This window comes from Tenrec ecaudatus, chromosome 4 (assembly GCF_050624435.1).
Source record: "Tenrec ecaudatus isolate mTenEca1 chromosome 4, mTenEca1.hap1, whole genome shotgun sequence".
Taxonomy (NCBI): Eukaryota; Metazoa; Chordata; class Mammalia; order Afrosoricida; family Tenrecidae; genus Tenrec; species Tenrec ecaudatus.
The window spans coordinates 91,654,179-91,681,221 of record NC_134533.1 but is presented as its reverse complement, the minus strand read 5'-3'; the positions used below and the strand labels follow the sequence as shown (position 1 = coordinate 91,681,221).

General features: G+C 45.9%; 1 protein-coding gene across 2 annotated transcripts in view; it reads left to right on the top strand.

Annotated features, from left to right (window-relative positions):
• The window catches only part of MRE11 (MRE11 double strand break repair nuclease), a 69,181-nt gene that overhangs the window by 8,959 nt on the left and 33,179 nt on the right, over positions 1-27,043 (top strand). For both annotated transcript variants that reach the window (XM_075546465.1, XM_075546466.1), the window contains exons 4-13: positions 2,028-2,188; positions 8,672-8,759; positions 9,799-9,940; positions 10,998-11,112; positions 13,139-13,324; positions 14,118-14,289; positions 15,821-15,901; positions 20,008-20,134; positions 24,264-24,367; positions 26,846-27,019. In XM_075546465.1, coding sequence (XP_075402580.1) covers positions 2,028-2,188; positions 8,672-8,759; positions 9,799-9,940; positions 10,998-11,112; positions 13,139-13,324; positions 14,118-14,289; positions 15,821-15,901; positions 20,008-20,134; positions 24,264-24,367; positions 26,846-27,019 — 1,350 coding nt within the window. The remainder of the gene's footprint in view (positions 1-2,027; positions 2,189-8,671; positions 8,760-9,798; positions 9,941-10,997; positions 11,113-13,138; positions 13,325-14,117; positions 14,290-15,820; positions 15,902-20,007; positions 20,135-24,263; positions 24,368-26,845; positions 27,020-27,043) is intronic.

Sequence of the window (27,043 nt, the reverse complement as noted above, 5' to 3'; positions counted from 1 at the left end):
AGAAAGCGGGGAAGGCATTAAAAGAGTAAACACATGGCAGCCCCAGGCCATCATACCTTGGGCACCTTAAAGCAAGAGATCCAAGTCAAAGTGTAATGATTGGCAAGTCCCTAACAGTGGGCAGCAGTCACCTGCTGGTGCTCACGCTAGGGCCTTCCAGCCTTCAGTCCAAGGGAGAATGTCGGTTCCTTAAATCTGCTACAGGTGAGTTTGCGGTAAAACTCAGCTCACTTTGTGCGTTTCCACACGGAACCCTTCTGGTGTCACCTATGAAGGATAATGTCTAGAGTCCCAGTAGTCTGTAACACATGGCCCGGGTCACCAAGGGCTGGGTAGAAATTAGGTCAGTAGTGTCCAATTAGGAACGTAATACTTGGAGTATGTCCACTATCCTTCGTGTTTTCTCTGCACACTTAAGTTTTTGAGCTGGATTCAAGCTGCACACCCTTGGTAGCAATGCCGTGTAAGGAAAAAGAAAATCCTGAAGATCAGACCAATATTTAACGTCGTAATAAATAGAGAAAAGATCGCAGTTGTCAAGGATTTCACTTTACTTGGATCCATATCATCGCCCATGGAAGCAGTGGGCAAGAAATCAATGATGTATTAATATTCAGTAAGTCTGTTGTAGAAGATGTATTAACAAGATGAGGATGCCAGAGCGAGGACTAGCATGCGCCTGACCTGAGCCGTGGTGTCATCTGTGCCTATGAAAACTGGACAGTGCATAAAGAAGACCAGAGCAGGTGCCGCATTCGAAGTGTGGTGTTGGTGAAGAATACCATTCCTGCTGTGGACTGCCAGAAGGTCAAAGACATCTGTCCTGGTGAAGTACAACCAGAAGGCTCCTTGCAAACAAGGATGGGGAAAATGTGCCTCCCATTCTTTGGACATGAAGGAAGGACCAGTCCCTGGAAAAGGACACAGGAGCGGAGCAGTGGAGGGGCTGTAAATTAGAGGAAGAAGCTCAAGGAAATGGATTGACACGGAGGCTGTGACACTGAGCTCAAACTACTGAGGGTGGCGCGGGAGCGAGCGGTACTTTGTTCTGTTGTACACTGGGTGCTAGTGAGTCAGAACTGACTCGATGGCACCAACCGCAGCAGCAAAAGCAGTCTTCCTCCTCCTGATTCTGTTCCTATGCTGCTCTTCATCACAGTCTTATCTCGGTTTTCTAGTGCCACCAATGTGGATAACAGCAACAAACACGCGGGAGTGCGGCTTATCTTATCCTCAGCCTCTCATTGCAACGGCATCTCTGCCCCTGGTTTGTGCGCACCACCTTCCTGGTGTGTGTCAGAAGCTGACTGGTGTTTAGCTTGTCTCTTCCATTAAATTTAGAGCATATTTAGAATAGGGATCCTGTTTTATTCAGCATTATCTTCCAGAATCCGTTCAGTATGAGGTGTTGTTCTTGGTTGGTGTTAAGTGAGAGCAGAGGCATCTGTTTTGTTGATTGCTGTTTCCTTAGCTATCAGAGCCTGCGGGCACTCTATATGTAGTTATCCAGTGAGACATTGGATGCCAAGTTTATGTTGGAGTTGAAGAATAAAAAAGAAATGTGGTCCCCTTGGTTAGTCCCCTTGGTTAGGGACCTGGGTTGTGATTTGAAAGTGGCTTTTTTTGAAGTAGACTTTCTGGGTGGTGCCCACAGTTGACATGCTTGCCAATAACCAGAAGGCTGGAGGTTCAACCCCACCCAAAGATCCCTGGAAAGAAGGCCTGGGATCTACTTGTGAAACCCCAATCACTGGAAAACCTGTGGAGCACAGTTCTGCAGTAGGTGTGGGGTGCCATGAACAGGATCAATTCCGTGGCAACTGGCTTTGTTTTTTAAGGTTTCTCGGGCACTGAATTTGGAGTCAGATTAAACACTACCCTAGAACGTGCTTTGATTAAAAACTAAAATGGAAAAATTTAAGTCCCATAAATGACTTGTGCATCTTTTTTTCCCTCTCCTTTCGGTATATGTTTTTAAATTTTTTACCTATAAAACACTAATTTTTACACTGTTTTCTGTTGGCTAGGTGGATTTTATTTTGTTCGGTGGTGATCTTTTTCATGAAAATAAACCATCAAGAAAAACATTGCATACCTGCCTGGAGTTGCTAAGAAAATACTGCATGGGCGATCGCCCTGTGCAGTTTGAGATTCTCAGTGACCAATCTGTCAACTTTGGTTTTAGTAAGTAAGTATGTCTATATGCGTTTGTGAATTATTTTTTAAAGTCTGCTGTATTAATTTACCTTTCCTAGTTAATCTTGGGTGTATCTCATTTTTATTGGCTATTTTGGTATCTTCTACTGGTATCCTTTGCTAACTAAAAAAAAATGGGTTTATTTATTTACCTTGGTGGTGTAGTAGGCTATGAATTGGGCTACTTAACTGTAAAGGTCGAATCCACCAGCCGCTTCCCAAGAGAGAGATGAGGCTTTCTACTCCCATAAAGAGTTACAATCTCAGAAATCCTTAGCAGTAGTTCTGCTCTGCCCTGTAGGGTCCCTGTAAGTCGGAATTGATGGTAGTGAGTGTCTAATGTCTAAAAGTTTTCTTATTCTCTATCTGTAAAGATGTACAGCCTTGGAAACCCCATGGGTTGTCCCACTGTACTGGTAGGGTCTGTATGAGTCAGAAATAGCTCTGCAGGAATGGAGTATAAGATTAATCAGGCCTATGTTTCCCCCAGCCCCTGAAACTTATTTTTGCCTTTGACTTTGTGATGGGGTCTCTTATTGACATATGTTTTGTCAGATTATGGTCAGACAATTTGTAGAGTGTCCCTCCGTGCCCGTTTTTCTGGTGGGTCTTCTCGTGGTTGCGCTGGGATTGTGGGTTTAAAGAGGGCGACGTGCCGTTCTCAGCGTCCTCACGTGATAACATTGTGGCTCATCACTGGCCATGTGTGTCCACGTGACCTAGTTAAGAGGGGGTCTGCCACGAGTCTCCCTGGAGGCTTCCTATTTTTCTCTTGCTGTATGTGCGGAGCTGTACTCCCAGTGGTTGGCAGTTCAAAACCACCAGCAGCTCTGAAGGAGAAAAACTGGACTGACTTTCTACTTCCGTAAACAGTTACACCCATAGAAACCCATAGGGGGCGCTGTGAGCATTGCTTTGGGGGCAGTGAGTTTGGTTTTTTTGTTTGTTATTTGTTAGAAGTCACTCACAGCAATTAAGACAGATTAAGCACAGAGGCGTGTCTGAACATTTGTAGTTAAAGAGGGGTTTTCACTGTTTTGGGTTTTTTGTTGTTGTTCTTTAAGAGTTTCACTCACTAATTAGAACATTTAGCCATGGATCTTGTTGGCAGGACTTACTACTGTCGTGTTCTAATGGTGATTTTCTCTTTCCCAAATTTTTTTCTATATTGAAATTCTTTTTTTTCATTTTCTTTTTTTACATTTTATTAGGGACTCATACAACTCTTATCACAATCCATACATATACATACATCAATTGTATAAAGAGCATCCGTACATTCTTTGCCCTAATCATTTTCAAAGCATTTGCTCTCCACTTAAGCCCTCTGCATCAAGTCCTCTTTTATTTTTCCCCTCCCTCCCCGCTCGCCCTCCCTCATGAATCATTGATAACTTACAGATTATTATTTTGTCATATCTTGCCCTATCCGGAGTCTCCCTTACCCCCTTCTCTGCCGTCCATCTCCCAGGGAGGAGGTCACATGTGGATCCTTGTAATCAATTCCCCCTTTCCAACCTACTCACCCTACACTCTCCCAGCATTCGCCCCTCACACCCTTGGTCCTGAAGGTATCGTCCACCCTGGATTCCCTGTGCCTCCAACTCTCATATGCACCAGTGTACAGCCTCTGTCCTATCCAGCCCTGCAAGGTAGAATTCGGATCATGGTAGTTGGGGGGAGGAAGCATCCAGGATCTGGGGGAAAGCTGTGTTCTTCATCGGTACAACATCGCACCCTGACTGACCCATCTCCTCTCCTAAACCCCTCTATGAGGGGATCTCCAGTGGGCAACAAATGGACCTTGGGTCTCCACTCTGCACTTCCCCCTTCATTCAATATGGTATATATATATATATATATATAAAAAATTTTTTTTTGCATTGGCACCTCGTGATCGCACAGTATTGAAATTCTTTAAGGAATATTTATGCCTTCTCCATTTGTGTTTAGTATGCATGCGTTTATATCAGTAGAGACAATTGTTGATATCAGCAAGAGCATAGTTTGTCCTTAGCCTGACTAACGTTGTCGATGTTGCTTGGACTCGCTTCTCTTCCCGATGGGCTGATGTGCCCTCCTGGCGCACCTTTTCTCTTGGTGATCTTGCTTGACCTGAACAGAGATTTTTTGGAACAGATATATTTTGTGTGTGGGATGAAAGAATTGCCAAGTTGGTCATAGTGGTTATTACAAGACATTAATATAATTGAGTTGTACACTTATACATTATTGAATTTTTTACATACTTTACAACTACATATATGTTTATACACACATATGTATGTACATGTACACACATATGTATATACTACTGCCCAGTCTTCACTACAAGCCAGTTAACGTCTGGGTGGGTGGCCTAGAGGTTGACATACCACAGTTGCTAACTGCTGACTTAGATTTAAAGCTTGATAGCATATTGGTTGGTGACAGTGAGGGCAAACTGCCCCTCTCGGACATTGCCTGTGTATGTGTGTAGTGTTGTGTAACCTCTGTTGAGGGAAATTTTATAGTAGTTATCACAATAACAAATGCAGGTGTCCTTTGATCCAACAATTCTTTACTAAGTATTTACTCTGCACATGTGAGGGGTCTTTGCAAAGCTCATGGAAACATTCCATGATCTTTTAATTCAACGTTTCCCTCGAACTTTTCCAAGTTCTATCTCACGTGGTCTGAAAAACTTTTGTACACTGTAGCTTTCGTTGTAAGGCAACAGACTGGGAGTAGTCTAAGTGTTCATCAAACACAGAGCAATCTCTAGAATGGATACGGGCAGCAGACAAAAAGCCCAAAGCAGCTTTTTATATACTGCTAGGGAATGATTTCTAAAACGTACTGAATGAGAACAACACAGCACAGAAGCCTACTCATATCTAAGCATGCCTCCAGGCAGTGACCAATTGCATTTATGTAGTGGCCCAGTCGGGTTTTTAAAGATAGATTCATTAAGGCATAATTAACATATCATACAATCAACAGTTTGGCCATATTAAGAAGGGTTGTATAATCACTTTGGAACAGTTTCTTCCTCTACCAATTACTGTTGACTCTCAATTTTCTCCAACCTCTCTTAAGTGCTGCACCCCAGGTAATTATTAACTCAATTGCTGTCTTCATAGCCACAGGGAGTGCTTCTTTTGTTTGGTTGTTTTTCTTCAAGGAAAAGCAGATCTCCTTTTATGATTTCTCCCTAATGGTTTTAAAGACCCCAAGCCCCAGAGGAAACCAGCAGCTGGGCTCCTGGGTTCTGGAGTGCCTTTCCCTCCCCCTCCTGGATTCATTCATCCCCCCATCCTGACACTGGCCTGGACCTGCCAGGGCGCCTCTGCTCCTGCTGTGGGCACTGGTGGTGGCCAGCACTCTTGGGCTCTTGGCTCCAGTGGTGGTGGCTCCTGATGAGGAAGTGGCTTTACCGACAGGGCAGGGGAGGCTGGGGCTGCTACTGCTAGCCGTATTCCTGGCCCCTGCCATACACGTTCACTCTGCCACTTCTTGCTTGCCCCTCCTGCTCGCAAACACACGTGAAGTCCTGACCTGGCTGTGAGTGCAGCTGGCCAGGTGGACAGACCCGTGTCCTGGGTACAGCTCTTCTGAGCCTTGTCAGCTGAGTTCCTATCATGTTTTAATATAGCAAGCTTTAAAGGGATTGAACTGAATGAGGGCTGTAGGGGACCACCAGTATATACTACTGTGTTTGCACAGGCCCAAGTTATGTGCCGGGTGATTCATAGGAAGTATTGTGGACGTTGATGGAGCCCTGCCTGTTTAATGGCTAGCGTAGGACTGCTAACGGCAAGATCAGCAGTTTGAAACCACCAGCTCCTCTGTGGGAGAAAGACAGGGCTTTCTACTTCTGTAAACAGTCTCAGAAACCCTCAGGGGCAGTTCGATCCTCTCCTCTCCTCTCCTGTCGGGTCTCAGTGAGTTGATAGCAACTTGATGGCAGTGAGTTTGGTTTTTGGATGGGTATTTGTAAGGACCTCTGGTGGCGAAGTGTTTACACAGCTGCTAAACAAGGTCAGCAGTTTGAAACGGCTCTGTGGGAGAAAGATGGCTTCTGTGCACTGTCGGAAACTCACAGGACCACTATAGGATTACTATGAGTCGGCCTTGTTGGCAGTGAGCTTTTTGATAAATGTATATATGTGATAATGATCAATGTATAAAACTCCGCTGCCGCAGGGGAATGAACAACAGAAACATGGGTGAAGGGAGACAGCAGTCGGTATAAGATAGGAAAATAATAATAATTCATAATTTATCAAGGGTCACAAGGGTGGGGAGGGAAAAAAGAAGAGCTGATACCAAGGGCGCAAGGAGAAAGACAATGTTTTGAAAAGGACGATGGCAACAGATGTACAAATGTGCTGGACACAGTTGATGAGTGGATTGCTATGAGAGTTGTAAGAGCCCAATAAAATGATTTAGTAAAAAGAATTAATACCAAGTTAGTTTCAGAAAGCTGGAGATGAAAAAGTCCCCAAAGTCCAGCTCTTGCACGAGGCTCATCTGCTGCGTTCCTCCCTGTGAGTTCAGTTCAGTTACAGATCTGCAGAGGAGGCCGGGGTCAGCACGTGCTGGGGCCATAGGAAGCTCTTCACGCCTGGCTCCTGCTGGGGAGGGGCTCACACATCCTGTTTCTCAGGGCGCTCATTTTATACGCAGCAGGCTGGCATTGCAGGGAATCCTGTCACTACCTTCCCCCACCTGCTTACCAGACCGATGCAGGGGAAGTTCATTAGGTGGGAGTGACTTGGTAAAATCAAATTTCATCCAAATGTAATCATCTGTTCTCCACCCTTGACTCTGTCTTACCTTTGCACATAAGGCCTCTTGTAAGATGCTCCCTGGAGGCATCGACCTCCTGATCTTATTAATCAGCCTGGCTTTTCCCTGAGCCTCTAGAAGCAGCTTCCTTTCTCCTCGAAGCTGCAGCTTATCATTCCTTATATCCATCGTAAGTAATGGCCCTATCACACACCCTCAACTAACACCAGGGCAATCTCATCCCATTCCTGTTAGCAGATAATGCCCTCTAAAATGGGCCACAAGCGTATGAAATTCGGGATTACTATGTATCATATAAGGGGTTATGGCTTAACTCAGTATAGTGTGAAGGAGCCCTGGTGGCGTAGTGGGCTGTGTTTTGGGCTGCTAACCACAAGGTCGGTAGTTTGAAATCACCTGCTGCTCCACGGGAGAAAGACGAGACTTTCCACTCCCGTAGAGAGTCCACACTGGGAAACCCTCAGGGGCAGTTCTACCTTGTCCCATAGGGTCACGGCGAGTTGGAACCAACTCAGTGGCAGCGAGTTTGGTTGGTGTTTTTTTTGGTGCGGGGAGTATACGTGTAATATAAATTTGGAAAGATAAGCTAGATTTCTGGGGTCAGGAATGGCTAGAAGAGTTTGTATGTATACTTTTTTGCATTATGAATTGTTGGAAATATATTATTTAATCTGAAAATGTATATGAGTAAAATATGCTGATCGGGGAAGAGAGTAAGATATTTTTATAACTCTTTGACCATCACAGAATTACGTGAGGATTCTGATTTGTCAGGTGATCTAGTCTCTGATGTGCTGTAAAATTTAATCCAGCCACACAGGTAGTACTGGAATGCTTAACCCAGGTTGTTTGAATTGTAATGTATGTCAGTTCCTGCCCCCATCCTACCAATAACGAGACCTACGGCTTTTAAAAATGAAGGTTTACGAGCTTTCCATTTGTCAGCTGTACTGCTCTTAGAGTTTGCAGGTGCCCTTGTTGTTGGGTATCTTCCTTAAAATGCAGTGTGTGGAAGGATTTCCCACCTTGAGTTGAAATGCATAGTTGCCTGGGATTTCCTTTATTTATTTATTTTTTTGCCGTTTTATATTTTGGTGACTATACACAGCCAAGCATCTCCCCTTCCAGTCATCTCTACGGGTGCAAGTCAGTGACTTTGATACATCCTCCAGGCTGTGCTACCTCCTGCACATCCTTCTCTGAGCTGTTTTCCACCGGGAACACAAACTGCTGCCCCTTAAGCTTCTCTCCCAACCTTGGGAGGGGCTGCTGTCAGTTTGATCTCATTCAGATAATTCTTCTAAAGGCTCGCTATGCTCAAGACAGATACTGTTGTCTGGTTAAATTGGTTTAAAGATGATGTCATAGGTCATTCCAGTTTCAGTTTTAGAAGATCTCAGGGCGGGAGTTCTGACAGGGTCCTCCAGCCTCAATCCTCCAAAAACACCTGAAGCCTGTGGTCAGGATTCTTTTGTACAATCTTTGAGCAAATCATTCAGTACTACAGCTTAGGTACTGACATATTATTCCTAAGCTGCAAACTAATGGTCATTTGCCATTTGAGATCATCCTATTTGCCTGTGATTGCATAATTTGGTGGGGAGGTTGGGTATTGGGTGGGCAAGGCAACAGCTTCTGTTCCTCATAGAAATTTAAATTTTTTTCTTTATTGTGTTTTACAAAGGTTTCCATGGGTGAACTACCAAGACGGCAATCTGAACATTTCAATTCCAGTGTTTAGTATCCATGGCAACCACGATGATCCCACAGGGGTAATTATTGTGCCCGTTAGTTTGTCTGTGAGAAGGACCCTTCCCCCTCCTGCCAGCAATTTATAGTCTAGTTGGCTTGGTTCCTGCCTGATTTATTTGTTTTTCTAATCTAATCTGGAATAAGCCTTGTTTCATCGGAGCCGAAGTTAACAATTAGCATCCCGGAGTAGACACGGGCTGCTCTGCGGTGCACCAGGTGCTCTCTGAGCTCATAGACGCACCTGCTGGCTCACCTGCTGGGAGTGCTTGTTTCGTGAGCAGTTGTAAATCTAGATGAGCCCATATTTCCTGTTTGATAGGAAAATCCAGGTTATTCTTAGTGCCATGGGGCCGATTTCCACGCACGGCAGGTCCTACTGAGTTTCCTCGGCTGTAATCTTTCTGACACCATCGCCAGGCTTTCTCCTCCGGAGCCACCTAGGGGGTTTGAACCGCCCACCTTTTAGTTAGCAGCCAAGCCCTGAGCCATTTTACCACAAGAGCTCCTTGAAAGGAAGACTAAAGTTTCTAACCTCAAAATACCTTTCCGTCTTCTCTGCTCGCTGCCATTACAGATCACTGTTAGCTCATCTTTGCCAGCTCTTAGAGGGCTGCTCAGAATCGGAAAGCTTTAATTTCATGGCTTCTTTTTGGTTTCATGATGGTTCACGAGCTGAGCTACCAGTTGAAAGATGGACAGTTGCTCTCTACCCAGAGGTGCTTAGGGAAAAGAGGGCTGGCCCCGTGCTTCCTAAAGGCCGCCGCAGGAAACCCTTGGAAGCATAGTTGTGTTCTGTAGCACATCGCATGGGTTGGGATCAACTCGACGGCAGCTGCTTGTTTGTTTGTTTTCAATTTTTTGTTGTTTTTGATGAAATGGTAACTTTGTGATTCCAGTTGTGGGTGATTTGTTAAACTATCAAAAAAGTAGCGAATCCTTTTTTTTCCTAAGCAGATTCTTTTCTGTTGTATGTTACCTTTGTTTTTGTAGCTTACATATAGACTGCTTTTTACTAAGCTGCCTGTTCATAAAACGTGCTGCATGTTGGTTTTCACACAGGCAGATGCGCTCTGCGCCCTGGATATCTTAAGTTGTGCCGGGCTGATAAATCACTTTGGACGGTCCATGTCTGTGGAGAAGATAGACATTAGCCCAGTTTTGCTTCAAAAGGGAAGTACAAAAATTGCTTTATACGGTTTAGGTAAGATGTCCTTGCTTTATCATCCGTGTGGACAGTGCCATTGGTGAAATTGGTAGAGTGGTGTGGGAGTAGGGGCTGAGATGGTGTGTGCAGCATAGGACTGTCCTTGGAAGGCCGGGGCACTGACAATTTGGTTTCAGTGGACGCGCTGCTGCCAACATGGCCCACTCTCGAAGCTGGACAGGTGGGCAGTGGGCAGGGAAAGAGGCGCAGTGCTCCCATCAAGAGAGCGGGCGTTTTGCAGTAAGGAAGCACTAGTGCTGTAAGAGCCGGAAAAGAGAACAGTGACCTCCCTTTTCCTTTCACTCCCGGGGGCCAGCTGAGGGCCAGAAGGTGGAAGCACCATTCAAAAGCCAGAATGGCAACATGGGAGAATTTGTGATGATGAGGAAGGAGCTCTCCCAGGCGTAGTGAAGGCTCGGGTGTGGGATAGAGATAGGGTCCAATTTCAGTGGAACTTCCCGACTAAGACAGACTAGGAAGAAAGGCCTGGTGATCTACTGACACTGAGTCCATGAAAACCTTATGGAACACAGTGATCTGATCCCAGAGCCGAGCTTGGGAATGATGCTGGGCCAGGCAACGCTGCATTCTGCTGCATGTGCAACTCACTGGCAGCTAAGAAGGAAGGTGGAGCAGGCTAGGGCCGAGTAAACTTCTGGTGGTGGCCGGGGCTTAGTGGATCTGCCCTGAGTCTCAGTGGAGGAGAAGCGCCCATTACGGGAGCTCTGATACCTGGTGTTTTAATGGTGTGAATGGCTTAAACACTGTGAAATGCAATTCTGGAGATAATAGCGTTTCTGTTTGGGGAAAAAGTAGAGCAAATCAGATTTTTGCTTAGTAATTTTTTTAGTACTTATTGAGAATAGCCAAGCAATGTTTATTCCTTCCAGAACCTGGAGAGTAGCCATTTGTAAAGAAAGATCCTCTATTTCAAATGCATTTCTATCAGAAAAGGGAAATACCCTGAGAAGCACAGCTTTAAAACCTAACTAACGTGTCTGTTCGAAAATCCAAGGAAGAGAATGATTTTAAAATGATGTAATATCCCTTTCAGGCTCCATTCCAGACGAAAGGCTCTATCGAATGTTTGTCAATAAAAAAGTAACTATGTTGAGACCCAAAGAAGATGAGAACTCTTGGTTTAACTTATTTGTGATTCATCAGAACAGGTAAAAATATTCTCTAAAATGCTGGGCTCACGTACTGTGGAGCCAAAGTTCCACGAACCTTGGTGGACCATTCCCAAAATGACTTTTGCATCAGTTCCGAGTCACGTGGCCCCCATGTGTGTGAGTGTAGAACTGAGCCCATGGTTTTCAGTGGCTGGTGTTTCTGAAATAGTTTGCCAGGCCTTTCTTGCAATGCATTTCTAGGAGGGCTTGAATTCCCAACCTTTGATTGGAGTGCATTGACTGCACCTCCTGAAGCCTTCGTAAGGATGTGGGCTGGAGGGGGTGAGGGCGAGGACTTCCAAAACGTAAGAAAATTCTATTATCTTTCAATTCCACTTTTCCACACACTTCCTGAAGCCCACTGGTGTGTGCATATGTGTATGCGCATTTTTTCTTCAAATATGCTTCGTATTACTGTCATGCCAGCAGACCCCCGCTAGAGCAGGGACGGGGTTCACTGCTGTGCTCGTGGCAGTGTCTGGGAGAGGCCTGGCACACAGCAAGTACTTGTTGAACCAGTGAGTGAAGGTTTGTTCGGATTAAGTAGATGTAACATTCTCTTCGACTTTCTTTGGGTTTTCACACATCTTTGATTAATAACTACTAACCTTGGTGAAAAACCAGCGTTTGCACATCACTTACTCATCTCGGATCTCATGTAGTATCGAACTCTTCTCATGTGTCAGGAGCTCCGGTGGTGCTGTTGGGTAAACATTGGACCGCTAACCTGAAGGTCACAGGTTCAGACCCAGCAACTACTCCTGCTCTCTGCTCCTGTGAACATTTGCAGCCTCGGAAACCCTGAACAGGGTCACTAAGAGTCAGAATCAACTCCATGGCAGTCGTTTTATCCGTGACATAAGATGAATATTTTTACACCTATTTTTCACTCCCATTTTTTAAATAATTAATGACAAACACAGTTGATGTTAAGACTGACCATTTGTTTTTGTATTTTTTGCTTTAATGCCACTAAGTTTAGCCTTCGGAGCCTTGGCGGTGGTGTTGGGCAGGTGTTGGAATGCTAACCACAAGTTTGGCAGTTCAAGTACCCGCCACTCCGGGTGGGGAATGAAACCGGCTCAGGACACCCACAGGACTGCCCGGAGTTGAAATTGACTCCATGGCAGTGTGCTTCAGATTAGCGCAGTGGTTCTCAGCCTGCCTCACGCCGCTGCGGCCCTGTCACACACTTCCTCATGGTGTGGTGACCCCCAACCATGACATTACTGTCGTTGCTACTTCATCACTGTCATTTTGCTACTGTGATGAATCCGGCGACCTCTGTGAAAGGGTCGTTCGATCCCCAAGGGGTCAGGACCCACAGGTTGAGAATCGCTGGATTAGTGTCACTCACGTTCAATTTCTGTAGAGTAAGGTTTTCGTGTTCTTACTAGCGCTTTACTGACCTTCCTAGAGCAGGCAGCCTCGCTCGGTAAAGCCTTTCCTGATCTGCCCTCTTCTGGGGCCCCAGTGAGTCCATGCCAGCTCATCAGGGCTTTATGGAACACGGTAGACTTGCCCCCATGGAGTTCCCGAGGCGGTAAATCTTTACGGGAGCATAACCTCATTTTGCTGCCCAGAAGTGGATTTACACTTCTGACTTTTCAATTAGCAGCTCAAGTGTAAGCCAGCACACCACCAGGGCCCCTCCCCCGAGGGCTAGCAGGGCATTCTGCGCATGTAACATTGTGTTCGTATTGGCCTCCTGCACGTGTACAAACCTCTGTGGACAGGAAGGAGGTGTAGGTTACCCATGTGCCCAATCCCCTGCGCAGTTCTTGCCACCTAGAAGGGGCACTGTACGTTTAGTGAATGGATAAGGAAATATCTGTGTGGATTGAGTCCATTCAACATCTTTGGGTACTTACCGTATATACTCGAGTATAAGCTGACCCGAATGTCACCCAATGCACCTAATTTTACCACAAACCTGCATAAGAATTGTGCTGAAAAGCTCGACTTATACTCAAGTAGATACGGTATATTCCTTGTTTTGTTCTGTTTTTTATCCTCGGAACAGGAGTAAACACGGAAGCACCAACTTCATTCCGGAGCAGTTCCTGGACGACTTCGTTGATCTTGTCATCTGGGGCCATGAGCATGAGTGTAAAATAGCCCCGACCAAAAACGAGCAGCAGCTCTTCTATGTGTCCCAGCCCGGGAGCGCGGTGGTCACCTCCCTCTCCCCAGGGGAAGCTGTGAAGAAGTGAGTCACGGTTAGACATGCCACCAACCGGAAGGAAAAATCCTGGCTGTCAGCGTCTTCCGACCAGCCCAGGTGCAGGTCGCTGACGGTGTTTGTTTATTTATTTAGGAAGGTAGCCTTACTAGTTTACCAGATGAGAAGCTCTTTTTATCGTGAATCGTTTGGCTACCCTTTAGGCAAATTCAAGACAAAACATTTTATATTTCAAGTTAGAGTGTTGCAGACAGTAACTAAGTTTACAAAGTCCATTTCTGGCCAAGTTCACCTATAACCATTTCTGTAACTTTTCTCATGAGAAATATCATATCAAAACTAAACTCACTTAAAAAAATTTGGTAGGCAGATTACGTAAAGTAGTTAACAGTGTTAGTTAGACTCAATATTTAGAATGTTTTCCTTTGTGTCCTCTCAGGTTCTGATGATCACGATGATGTGAACGGGCTTCAAGAATGTGATAGTAGCATATGATAGTAGTAGAGTTGGCTTGTCTTCATCGCTTCTCTACTCGTGCATTATATATGTGCATGTATGTGTACAAGTGTACCTATGCATCCCAGGCAGGACAAAGGAGAAATAAGGGTCTTTTTGTTCTGGGAAAGCAGAATGTGTAACACGTCCCTCCCTGTGATAGGCAACCTTAAGCTGAAAGTGTCGAGAACACTGCGTTCTTTAGGGCCGTGGTTTTTATGAAGGCGTAGTGTGTGGAAACTGAGTCCATCATGCGACTGCTGTGATTCTCACATTTCGGGGGCAATGTATGGCCCAACGAGGTTTCTTTTCCTTGTCGCCTCAGGCATGTTGGCTTGCTGCGTATCAAGGGGAGGAAGATGAATATGCAGAAAGTTCCTCTTCAAACCGTGAGACAATTTTTCATGGAAGATGTGGTTCTGGGTAATCATCCTGACCTTTTTCACCCGGATAACCCTAAAGTCACTCAAGCCATACAGAGCTTCTGTTTTGAGAAGGTAATGCACGCCCCATGCATGTGAGTCCCGCCTGCTAGCTTTGAGGATGAGACCCAGGGCTTGCTTTTTCTTTCAGCATAGGACCTCGAACCTGGGAAAAAGAAGGTGTGCCAGAAATGCAGTAGATAGAGTTGACCTAGTGCATCTTAATCTTTTTTTTAAATCATTTTATTGGGGGTCTTGCACAACTCTTATCACAATCCATCCATCCATCCATTGTGTCAAGCACATTTGTACATTTACTGATATCATCATTCTCAAAACATTTGCTTTCTACGTAAGCACTTGGTATCAGCTCCTCATTTCCTCCTCCTTCCCTAACCCCCCTCATTGAACCCTTGGTAATTTATAAAGTATTATTTTGTCATGTCTTACACTGTCCAACGTCTCCCTTCACCTACTTTTCTGTTGTCTGTCCCCCAGGGAGGGGATTATATGTAGATCCTTGTAATTGATTCCCCCTTTCTACCCCACCTTCCCTCCACCCTCCTGGGATCGTCACTCTCACCACTGGTCCTGAAGGGATCATCTGTCCTGGAGTCCCTGTGTTTCCAGTTCCTATCTCTACCAGTGTATATCCTCTGGTCTAGCTGGAATTGTAAGGGAGAATTGGGATCATGATAGTGGTGGGGGGAGGAATTGCATCTTAATTTATAGATCATTTTGTCTAATAATGTGTCTGCACTAGCACATGTAGCTATTTCACCTTGAGTTAACTGAGCTTAAATTCAACATTTAATTTATGTGCTAGCTATGTTCCAAGCAAATAATAGGCGCATATGGTGAATGGCAAACCAGATTGGCTACTGCACATGGAAAGCATTTCTGTCATCTTAGAGTTTCTGTTGGAGAGCATTGTTCTAGATAGTTCAAAAGACAAGATTATGAAATCTTAGAACCAGAAGAGATCCAAGAAATCTTAACATCCCCCTTAGTACTAGAATCCTTCACAGACACCTGGGTGAATAGTGATTGGATCCTGTCAGCTGGCTCGTTTTAAAGCCGAACAACTCCTGTGAAGTATCTTGTGTTTGAGCTTGCACCTTGGTTCTGTTTAGCAACTGTGTTTATCTTTTATACCGAAGACAGCTTCAGATACTTGAAAACAGCGGTCTCACTTTCTCTCATCTTGAACGTCTCTTAATGAGATCTTTTCTTCAGAGACTGCAGAGACTGGCCAGTTTGATTTGGACATGTGACCAAAAGATGATGTATTTGCTCTTCGGTGAATGAAGTGCGGGAGCCATGTTGGGACGCAGGCATAAATTTTGCACAGGAGCCGTGTTCTTTTCTGAAAAATAATGTTAGTGATTGAACCGTTCTTAACTTTGATGAAAGAAAATCATTAAGGAAGGATGTTGGGGGGAGCAGTCAAAGCAGGTTTATTTTTAAATGAAGGAGGAAATCACAATGATCATAGAGTTTAGGAAAATGTCTACAGATCATAAGCAGGGATATGTGCTTCTGTTTAGATATCTGAAACGAAAGTAAATATTCGATTTTTTTAACCTTTATCTAATTTTGTTTTGAGATTGAAGAAATGCTTGAGACTGCAGAACGGGAGCGTCTAGGAAATTCTCAACAGCCCGAGAAGCCTCTTATACGCCTGCGAGTAAGCCCTGAAATAAAGTGAACTGTCAGTAATTGTGTTACATTAGCAAAATATGTTGTTATGTGGCAGTGAGTTGATTCCAAGTCACGGGAACCTTACGCACAAGAGAGCGAAGCACCGCCTAGTTCTGTCATTGGAATCCTTGAGCCCATGTTTAGGACGCTCATGTGAGTTAGACATTATTTCAGAGTACTCACTCTCCCTGCCAGCTCATTGATTCTGATCCATAGCAACTCCATTTAGGGTTTCTGACTAGTGGCTGGTGGGTTTGAACCACCTACCTTGTAGTTAGCAGCCCAGCACATTAGCCACTGTGCCACCGAAGTATACCCATGTATAATTTCGATGGATTTTCTAAAAAGTAGTAGCCCACCCACTTCCAGGTTTACAGGCAAAAGGAACAATTCAGTTCCTTGGGGTTTCCAAGACTATAAGCCCTTGAGATAGCACACACCCTCATCTTCCTTCCTCCTGCTGAGCGGCGATTGAACTTGAACTACTGGCCTTACTGTAGCAGCCGACTGACTGCCTAACCCCCAGCACCAGCACCAGCACCAGCACGGCTCCTTGAGAAGTAGCAAGGAGAGTGCTGGGAGAATAAGAACAGCCACCGTGGGGAGACCACACCAAGTAAAGTTGTAAAGGCTTTATTTACGCACAGCTTAATTCTAATAGGTTTGATATTTGACCTCCCTGCCCCTCAAGTAGTCTGTCCTGTTTAATAGGTGTGTCGATCTCCGACTTCATCTTTGAAGTTCTCTTTCCTCTCTTACTGCCATGCACTGTTTCCCAAAGTGGGCTGCTCCTTGGAGGAGTGAGGGAGGGCCAGGGGGTGGGGCGAGGGGAGCGCTGGAATGGTCCAGGGGGCTTTATTTTTCCTGAGTTAGAAGCTATAGTCAAAATTTTTTAATGTGGGCGGGATTGTCCTGGTTTTTGTTGTTGTTTTAAAAGAGGGCCATGGCCAAATAAGCGTGGGCACCTATGCTGTAGTTCCACACTCAGACCCTATCAGATCACTCCTCTCCGGACCTGCTTGGGAGGCTGCACTCTAAGATGCACTTAGCATCTAATCTACGCAGCACGGCGTCTTACTTACCACCCCCCCCTACCACCCCCCCTTCCCCCCCCCACTACTTTCTGTGCCTCCCTCCCCCACATAACACGCGTTCTTCTAACCTACTATATGCAATTTCTTTACTTTGGCCACTATTTATCTTCAGCTACAAAACTAGAAGGTCCTTGGAAGTATGGAAACCTTGTAAATTGTGTTCACTTATGTGTCCAAAGGTCCTACAACCAAGAGCAGACCCACTAGCATAGAGCCAGTTTCAACTCACAGTGACCTGCCAGGGCAGGGTCGACCTGCTTCTTCGGGTCTCTGAGACCTGCAGTCGTCTTGGAGCGGAAAGCCTCGCGTTTCTCCAGCGGAGCAGCTGCTGGTTCACCTGGCACAGCACTGCCCCTCCTGAGCCCTCCGGCACAGCTCCTGACAGAGCGTGTGCGCCATAGCTTATTGGCAGAAGGAGCGTCTAAGAGTAGTTAAAAAGACTAAGAAGTTGAATTGCTTCTTTACCTACAAACCTGCTTCTCTTTGCCAGGGAAATTAAAAAAAAAAGCCCTAATCCAGTCATCTCTCTTTGACCTCTCTGAGCCCCCACGTCTTTCTCAGTCTTGTCCCTCGCTCAAAGAACGGCTCCTCTTCGTCCCCAGCCATTCTCTCCATGCCCCGTCCGGGAGATCCTTGTTTTTGTGTTTCCTACCTAACTGAGCCGCTCTTTGGCCTTCTCTTCCTGTGTTATCTCTGTCCCTTTTCCTCCCTTAGTTTGCCCCCTTCAGTCTCACTGTATGGCTTCTAGCTTTGCCCAGACACTGATGACTTCCGAACCGGCTTCCACCGCAGACCCTACTTGTTCATCCATATATCCAGAGTTCCTCTAGAGCATAAGTTCCCAAACTCATTTGGTCCACCACCCACTTTTTTCCCCATTATCTTTTTTTTAATCATTTTATTGGGGGCTCATACAACTCTTATCACCATCCATCCATACATCAATTGTATAAGGCACATTTGCACATTCATAACTCATCAGTCTCAAAACATTTGCTCTCCACCACCACCTCCTTTTCAGGAAAACAAAAATCACTCAGCACCTTCCTGACAAAAACTTGTTGACTGTAGCCCATAATCCCGGATGGCGTGTAGGCATCTGCTCTCGCAGCGCCCCTCCCCACTCCCAGGAGGCAGTGTCTCCACTTTAGGAAGGAAACTGCCCTGCAGCCTTGGGGAGCCTCAGCATGGTCCTCAAAGCAGCAGCCTTGGCTTCACCAGAGAAGTTGTTAAAAATAAGGAGCCTGAGTTTGGGTTTTGTGGTAAGTTAGAATTAACATGTCAACTGGAATTTTAGAAGCACTGGGACCACTATAAGGCGCCCTGGTCAGCAGTTGGAAACTACCAGCATCCCCATGGGAGAAAGACCAGCCTTTCTACTTCTGGAAAGAGATGCAGTCTTGGAAACTCACAGGGCCTGTGCTACCCGGCCCCACAGGGCTTCCATGAGTCCGCATTAACTCGAGGGGCGTGAGTTTGTTTATGGAGCGCCACTATGTCTGGCTTGTTGGCGGTAGGCCCTAGAGACCATACAGTGTGGAAAGAATATGGACTGAAGGCAGACTGCCTGGGCTTGATATGGCTCTGCTAATGTTCATTAGTTTGTACATAACTGTATGACTGAAATGAGTTAAATCGCACCTGGTGCTAAATAAGTAATCTTGGTCCCTTTCTACCCAATGCCAATGCTGTAGTTAAATTCTTATCTCTTTACCCTGGCCTATTGGTAAACTTCCTGTCTGGATTCTACTTCCAGGTTCCCCTCCTCCCACTTCTAGCCAAACCATCTCCAGATCCTAAGCTCCAGTCGATTGGATTAGAGGTTCCTTTCCCTGGAGTCCAGGGTGCCCCTGCTGTGGGGAGCACGCCTGCCCCTTCTTGCTCTGTGTTTGCTCAGTGCCCAGTTAAGGCCTACACTCACTGAGGAATCATCTCTTACCCACTGTTCTGAATAGACTGCGCCTCCCTTTGAGTCTTCTTTCTGCTTTGTCCTTAGTGCTCCCAGCGTCATCCACATTCTGCTTGCGTACTGTACCCTTGCATGCCTGCCTCCCCTGCCAGCTTGTGAGTTTCTGGACAACTGAGATGGTGTTGTGTTTATGGTGGTAGCTCTAGCTCTCAGTGCATTGCCTTGTCCACCATTGTGGGTGTTCAATAAATGTATACGTAGTGAGTGTCAATGTCACCCTCCTGAACCTACTGATTAATTGAACAGATATTTATTGAATATTTTTCTCTCTGGATTTTAGGTTGGTTTATTTTTTTAATTTATAGGGATTACAGGAGATAGAGATGTGAGGAGAGACATAATGACCACATTTCGAGTAAGTGAGCGACCTTTCTGGTGGTGCTTGGTGTGATAAGAAGCCTCTTTGAGAAGAGCTAGTCTGAGGAAATGACTATCTCTTAGAAATAGATCTGGTCCTTCTCTGTGTCAGGGTCTATTTACTGCTGTAGACGTCTCGAAAAGCCTGCGTGAGAGCAATGGCTAGTTCCAAATGGATGCTGTGCTTTGAAGGTAATGGTTTCACAAGGCTCTCATTTGGTCCTTTCTCAGGAATGGATTTTCCCAGCATCAGTCCTGCTGTGAGAAGCTATCTCTGGTGATTGACAAGTTAGCTAATGGGTGGGGCTAGCATTTTATTTTGGCAATAGGATTTCCCTTTTGCTTTGAAAGTTTAGAGATTCATGTTGAATGCCTTCACTTCCTTTTCAGGTGGTACCCTGGTGCCGAGACTTCAGTGCCACTGTGGGGAGCTGTAGGCATCCCTGCCTTGTGGAAATTGTGGCTGGGTCTGGAGTCCACGGACCAACATATTTTGCTATAAGCTTCCAAACTTTATTTCTCACTGGAAGTAGCAGTATATAAAACCCATCATGTCCTTAAGCAGGTTGCCCTTGACACTTTGCACGTGAATTTTTAAAGTATTGACCAAAGCACTGTCAGTATTGGCAAACTCGCCTCGCCTGGACTTTACAGCATCTTCTGCCTTTCCAGGTGGACTACAGCGGAGGCTTTGAACCCTTCAACGTGCTCCGCTTTAGCCAGAAATTCGTGGACCGGGTGGCTAATCCGAAAGACATCATCCATTTCTTCAGGCACAGAGAGCAGAAGGGAAACACGGGTAAGCTCGTTTCGCTTTCACAGTTCAAACATGCTTTGGGAGCTCGTGCAAACCAATCGCCATGAAAGGAGTGTGCGGAGTAACACTGGAAGGGCTTTTCTTGCAGTTAGACAGGTAGCCTGGGGCTGGAATAAGGAGATCTGTTGCCTGTGGAAGATTAGATCGCAGTTGTTCAGCTCGGGAACTTCACTAGGGAAATGGAAGGCTTGCTCTGCCAGTGTCTTTTTTTTAGAGCTGTGCTGTTGAGCACAGATTTTAGAAATATATTGCTTAAATTAAATGTGCTTTTATTTACTACATAAATATTACCATAAACATTCAGAGAGCAAACTCTCCAGATTTACAGCACTATTTTATTTATCTTAAGTAATTCAACTTTTTAGAGTACAGTTATTTAGAAAGTGTCCAGCGTTTGGAAATACATGGTATCTCATACCCTGCTCTTTCTGATGATCTGTGTAATTGATTTCCAGTGAAATTTCATAAGCAGTAATTGTTCTTATGTCAGACACTCACCAAAAGGTTATATCATTGTGCTTCTTCGTGAAGAATACTGATCTTCATGGGAGTTCTCCTTGAAACAATTGAATCAGAATTTTCACAGAAAATCATGGCATGTGGTGGCAAGTAAGCTCCCCAAGTGTTTAGAAACCCGTGCTGAATGGTCTTTCGGTCTCCATATCAGTGTGTGACCAGGTCTCTAAGCTGAGCTCAGACAAAGCGGCCTTGGGGTGGGCGGGGCGCAGGATTTCTGTGTGCGAGCTCTAGTGAGTGGCTTGTCTGGGGGAAGGTTGCTCTCCTGGTGCATCCTCATCAGTTCCTGAGCTGCATGGCGTAGCCCTCAACTGCCTGAGGCGGCATGCGTCGTCGGTCCTGTGGTCCCTTCTGGGTGGGAGCAGAGGTTGCTCAGTGGGAAAAGGACACATCGGCGTGTGCTTGGTACAAATCGTTCCCCTTCTCAGAGGTTTCGTTGCCTCCTCTATAAAATCCAGAGACCGTCTGTCTTTCCCTGTGAGACCAGGATAACCCTGTGAGGGGGCCTCGTGCTGCCTCATCGACTGCTATGAGCATTTGATGATAGACGAGCGACAAATGACCTCAACATTGCGTTTGACATATCATCTAGTAATATTATAAAATAATATGAACAGTCTTGTCTTGAAATGAAAGGGGAGAAAAACAGTTGTTGATTTGTCCTCACCGCTTTTCCAGAGGCACAACGAACCTGGTCCTTCTCTCTGTTTTTGAGCCTGCGTCTTTTCATCTTTTGTTGGTGGTGGTGCCATTGAGCTGACTTGGACCTTCACTGGCCCAGTGACAGTAGAACTGCCCTTGAGGGTTGTGTAAGGGTCGTCTTCAGGGCAGCAGGGGGCAGGTTGGGTCTTTGTCCCGTGGTGGAGCTGCTGGTACATGGAACCCCTAGCCCAGGGGGTCTCAAACTTTTTAAACGGGGCCAATTCACTGGCCCTCAGACCATTGGAGGGTCGGACTATAGTTTAAACAAAAACTGAACGAATTCCTGTGCACACTGGACGAGTCAGCTGCTAAACAGGACAGGTAGCAGCGGCAAAAACGCCCGGCAGGTCGGATAAATGTCCTGGGGGGGCCGCATGTGGCCTGCAGGCCGTAGTTTGAGGACCCCTGCGGCCTAGCCTTTGGCTATCAGCTGAGCACCTTCACCCTTGTGGCCCAGGGCCCCTTTTTTATCCGTTAGAGAAACTATATAAACTCTCCTGGGCCTGTCTTTTATTTCTGTTTGCTGAGTGAATCGTGTTAATTCCTGACTCAAATGATGCCTCTTCTGTGCTGTGAGTCTCTTGTTCTCACTTCCGTTTTATTACATATCGCTGAATACTGCAATCAAGCGTTCTTAAGGGTGGGCATCCTACCTTTGTTTATAGTTATGTTTTCAGTGTCAAGTCATCGGCAGAGCTGGTAATGTGTTGTGTTTCGCTTGAATGATAGGAAGACGATCTTCCTGGCCACAGTAAGAGAAGGGAGGAAAACCAGTTGCCGGGGTTGGTTCTGACTGGTGTGCCCCAAGTGTATCAGAGTAGACCTGCTCTGCAGAGTTTTCAGGAGTGGGCCTCTAGCCTTTGTGTTAGCAGCTGAGCCCTGTGCATGTTGTACCATCCAGGGCCCCAGCTAGAGAAGGGGGCGATGGTAGTAGACTTTTCAGATCACTTGGATTCTCTTCCATAGTATTAGGAGCCCTGGTGGCAAGACGATTTAGGCTGCAATCGGAAAGGTCTGCAGTTTGAAACCACCAACAGCTCCTTGGGAGAAAAACAGGGCTTTCTGCTCCCGTACAGTCTTGGAAACTCGCAGGCAGATCTCCCCCATCCTGTAGGGTCATTGTGAGTCGGCATGCATCCACTCAGTGGCACTGAGTTTTACTCAATAGTCTAGGGAAACTCTGAGTGATAGTCTCTTAAAGGGCAGTTGCTTGGAGAAATGTGTACCACGTTCATGTACTTTTCATCCCTTCACATTGTAATCTAGGTCTCTTAACCTGGAACAGATCTTACCCAGGTAGAGGTGTGGAAAATAGTGGTTTACTGAGTGCTGCAGGTCTTAGTCCAGATCTTCATTCTGTAAACAGTCACACTGATCAATATTGCCATTGACCTCAGCACAAGAGTTTTTAGGTATTTGAAAGGTATCAAGCCTTCAGCAGAGAGACGGTTTCCAAAATTCTAATGTTTGCTTGAGAGCTTGAATTTTTTCATCACCACTGAGTACTGTGTGTAGCTTCCCTTAGGTGACTCACTGCCATCAAGTTGATCCTCAGCTCATAACTCTAGCACACAGCTCCAAGATTATTGGGAGTACTCCCCACTTTTGGGGAGGGAGGTTACTGTATAAGCTGACCCGAATATCAGCCAAGGCACCTAATTTTACCACAAAAGCGACATTAAAAATATGCTGAAAAAGTCGGCTTCTTCACGAGTTTATACGGCACACAGTGCCCTCCGGCAGTGAGAAACTTGTACTCAGACTCATAAACCAGGGTGAAGAGTAGGTATTGCTTTGCAGCAGCCCCCTCCGTCTTTCCAGCTCCCACCAGGGGACGGGATCACCCCCTTTGGGAAACAAAGCTTGTGGGGTTTCCGAGGCTGTAAATCGTCATAAGAGCCGACAGCCTCGTCTCATCTGGTGGGTTTGAACGGCAGACTTTGCAGGTAGCAGCTCAGGGCCTAACCCACAGGGCCACCAGGTACATTCGAGTAAAAAGAATCCTCATGTATCCAGCAGCTCGTATTACTATTATTATTTTTAAAGGTGTTTCTTGAAGAATCGGCTAGTTGAGCTCCCAGTTGAAATGGCTTTCCTTGCAGCAGCCATCCGCCCTAAGAATGCAGCAGGAGTGCTTTGCAGGGACTCCTGCTTGTCTCACAGTGTTGGAGAGACGCACGTTCAGGGCTTGAGGCTGTATCAGTCCACTTGTACTGTCATCAAGAACAGTCGTCAGTGAGACTCGTTTTGTTTTAAATATGAGTCTGCTGGCGAAAAGGAACCCTGGTGGTGTGGTTATGCGTTGGGCTGTGATGTGCTTGGTTGGCTGTTCAAAGCCACCAGCAGCAACTCTGGAGAAAGACTGGGCTTTCTACTCTCGGAAACAGCGACAGTGTCCGACACCCACCGAGGGCCACTGTGAGTCAGCGTTGGCTCGATGGCAGTGAGTTCACTTTGGCTTGGTGGTGGTGACAGTACCGCGTTGTGCCCCTTCTTTCACTGTGCCCCAGATGCCCACAGTACTCACCCCTGCTTCTGTGTCTTCACTACCAGTGCCAACACGGAGCCAAAGGCAAAGGCTGTCGTGATGTTATTAGGCAAGTCGCTCTGGCTGCGTAGACTCCTAGAAGGGTCTTGGTGACCCCAGAGGTCTGTGGACCGTACGCTGTGAGCAACTGGAGTAGACATGCTACTTGGAGATGTGAAAAAGAAATGTTGACTCTGGCGATTAGCAAAAATAGCTTATTTTTGTCTCAGAATTCACAGTGCTGGCCATCCTGGCCATTGATGAAGTTGTGCCCTATCTCTTCCACTGCAGCAACCGATGAGTTCGTACCATTATAATTCAAAATACTGACTGTCTTTCGTTTTTTGATGGATTTCTCATCTCTAGGAGAGGAGATAAACTTTGGGAAATTTATCACACGGTCTTATTCAGAGGGAACCACGCTGAGGGTGGAAGACCTTGTGAAACAGTATTTTCAAACGGCAGAAAAGGTAATTTTCAAGTTAAAGTTCACTCAGCAATGACAATCTTAAATCACTGATATCAGTAAGATGTGTTTAGTTGATCACTCAAACAAAATGAATCCTTAGTATGTTTCTATGGAGCAAATTGGTTGATATTTTATTTTCATAGACAGTGTTGCAATTCGAGAAAAATTATTACCTAATTAAGGCTCGTTAAGAACATTATTGCGATGAAAGCCATTTTGCTGATGCTTATTATCTTTGTACCGTCCTTCTTTCAAATCTCTAGTACAGAAGCCCGGCACCAGGACTTCGTTTTCCTGCATCTAGTTGGAAATTCTGGATTACTTTGCTAGCACGGCCGCTTGTTGCTTATTGTTGCGGTCACGCGGGGCCCCAAACACGGCAGCTTCAAACACAGATAGTAGTTTGTAGTTCTCCCCGCTGTCCTTATTTTTGGTCAGTTGATTAGGAACTTTAGTTCCATCTGCAGCTTTAATTCTTCCATGCCAGGTAACATTCATGTTGTTGTCAGGTATAGTGCAGTCCGTTCCGACTCAGAGGTAGCGACATGGATAATACAACAGAATGAAGCACCACCTGGTCTGCACAGTCCTGACTATTGTTACATTTGAGCTCATTGTTTGGGTCAGTCTGTCTTGTTGAGGGCCTTCCTCTTGTCCACTGCCCTCTACTGTACCAAGCATGAGGTCCTTCTCCAGGGACTGGTCTCTCCTGACCACACGTCCAAAGTACATAAGACAGGGTCTTGCCATCTTTTCCGCTACGAAGCATTGTGGCTGTACTTCTCAGACAGATTTATGCTTACCCTGGGAAGTTCATAGTGCATTCACGATTATTTGCCAGCACCAGAATTCAAATGCATTGACTCTTCTTCAGTCTTGCCTATCCAGTGTCCAACTTGCATATGCAAACGAGGCCATTGAAAACACCACAGTCTGAGTCAGGTGCACCTTAGTCCTCAAGGTGACATCCTCCTCTTCCGCACTTTACAGGGTCCTGAGCAGCAGTCGTCGGCGTGGACATCTTGAAGGGCCAGTTTTTTTCCCTAAGTGGCCAAATGGAAGCATCTTCGGGGGTCAGAGAGAAACTAATCCTGGTGTTGTTAGGTGCCTTCATGTTGGTTTTGCCTGATAATAGCGCCAATACTCTGCCCAACAGAACAAAACAGTGCCAGGTCCTAAGCCACCCTCACAACTCTTGTTATGTTTGCGCCCATCGTTGCAGCCCCTGTGCCAGTCCATCTTCCTGGTGGCCTTTCTCTTGTTAGGTCGACTGCTGCATGATGAAGCACGATCTTTCTCAGGCACGCTGTCCCTTTATAACACGTCCAGAGTACATGAAACAAAGCCTTGCCATGCTCTTTTCTTAGGAGCATTCCGCCCGCTGTGCGTCCTGCAGAGCAAACCTGTTGGTGTTTCTGCCTGTCTGGGGCACTGTCAGGACTCTGCCAGCTCCACCATAATGCAATGCACAGGTCCCCTGCAGCCTCCCCGACTGACTGTCCAGCTGTCACGAGCTGTCCGGTCTCTGCGTTGTCACTTGTTCTGTACTCTCCTCTCTCTTCTTGTTCTGCTATTTATCAGTAGATTTAATCACTGTGCATGAAATGATCTTGTTTCCCGTTCAGTAACTCAGTGGCTTTTGGCCTTTTTTTCCTGGTAATAGTATTTGATCATTTTCCTTGTTCATGGATAAGCATTTTCTTTTCTTTTTTTAAATAATTTTATTGGGGACTCTTACAGCTCTTGTCAGGATCTATCCATCCATCCATCCATCCATTGTTTCAAAAACATTTGTAACATATGTTGCCATCATCATTCTCAAAACATTTTCCTTCTGCTTGAGCCCTTGATAGCAGCTCCTCATCTCCCCACACTTCCTCCGTCATGAACCCTTGATAATTTATTAATTTTTCCCCCCAGGTCTTCCACCGACTGCTGTCTCTCTGCATCCACTTTTCTGTTGTCCATCACCCTAGGAAGGGGTTATATGTAGATTATTGTGATCGATTCCCCTTTTCTCCCCCCCCCCCCCCCCCGCCCACCTTCCTCTTCCCCTTGTGGTATCTCTACTCTCATTATTGGACCTGAGGGGTTTATCTCAGGGTTCCCTGTGTTTCCAGGTCTTGTCTGTACCTGGCAACCTGCACTAGTCTAGCTGGATTTGTAAGGTAGAATTGGGCCCATGATAGTTTGGTCAGGAGGGAAGCATTAAAGAACTAGAGGAAAGTTGTATGTTTTGTTGGTGCTGTACTCCACCCTGGCTGGCTTGCTCTTCCTTGTGACCCTTCTGTAAGGGGGTGTCCAATTGTCTACAGATGGACTTTGGGTTTCCACTCTGCACTCCCCCTCATTTACATTGATATGGTTTTTTGCTCTGGGTCTTTGATCGACCCTCACGATCACACAGGCTGGTGTGCTCGCCGTGGATAAGTGTCTTCTGAGGAATAGTTTTCTATACCTGTTTATGCGTCTCCTCTAGAACGTGCAGCTCTCCCTCCTAACAGAAAGGGGAATGGGTGAAGCAGTGCAAGAGTTTGTGGACAAGGAGGAGAAAGATGCCATAGAAGAATTGGTGAAGTACCAGTTGGAGAAAACACAGCGATTTCTTAAAGAACGTCATATCGATGCTATAGAAGACAAAATAGATGAAGAGGTAGGTGGCTAATTTGGAGGTGGA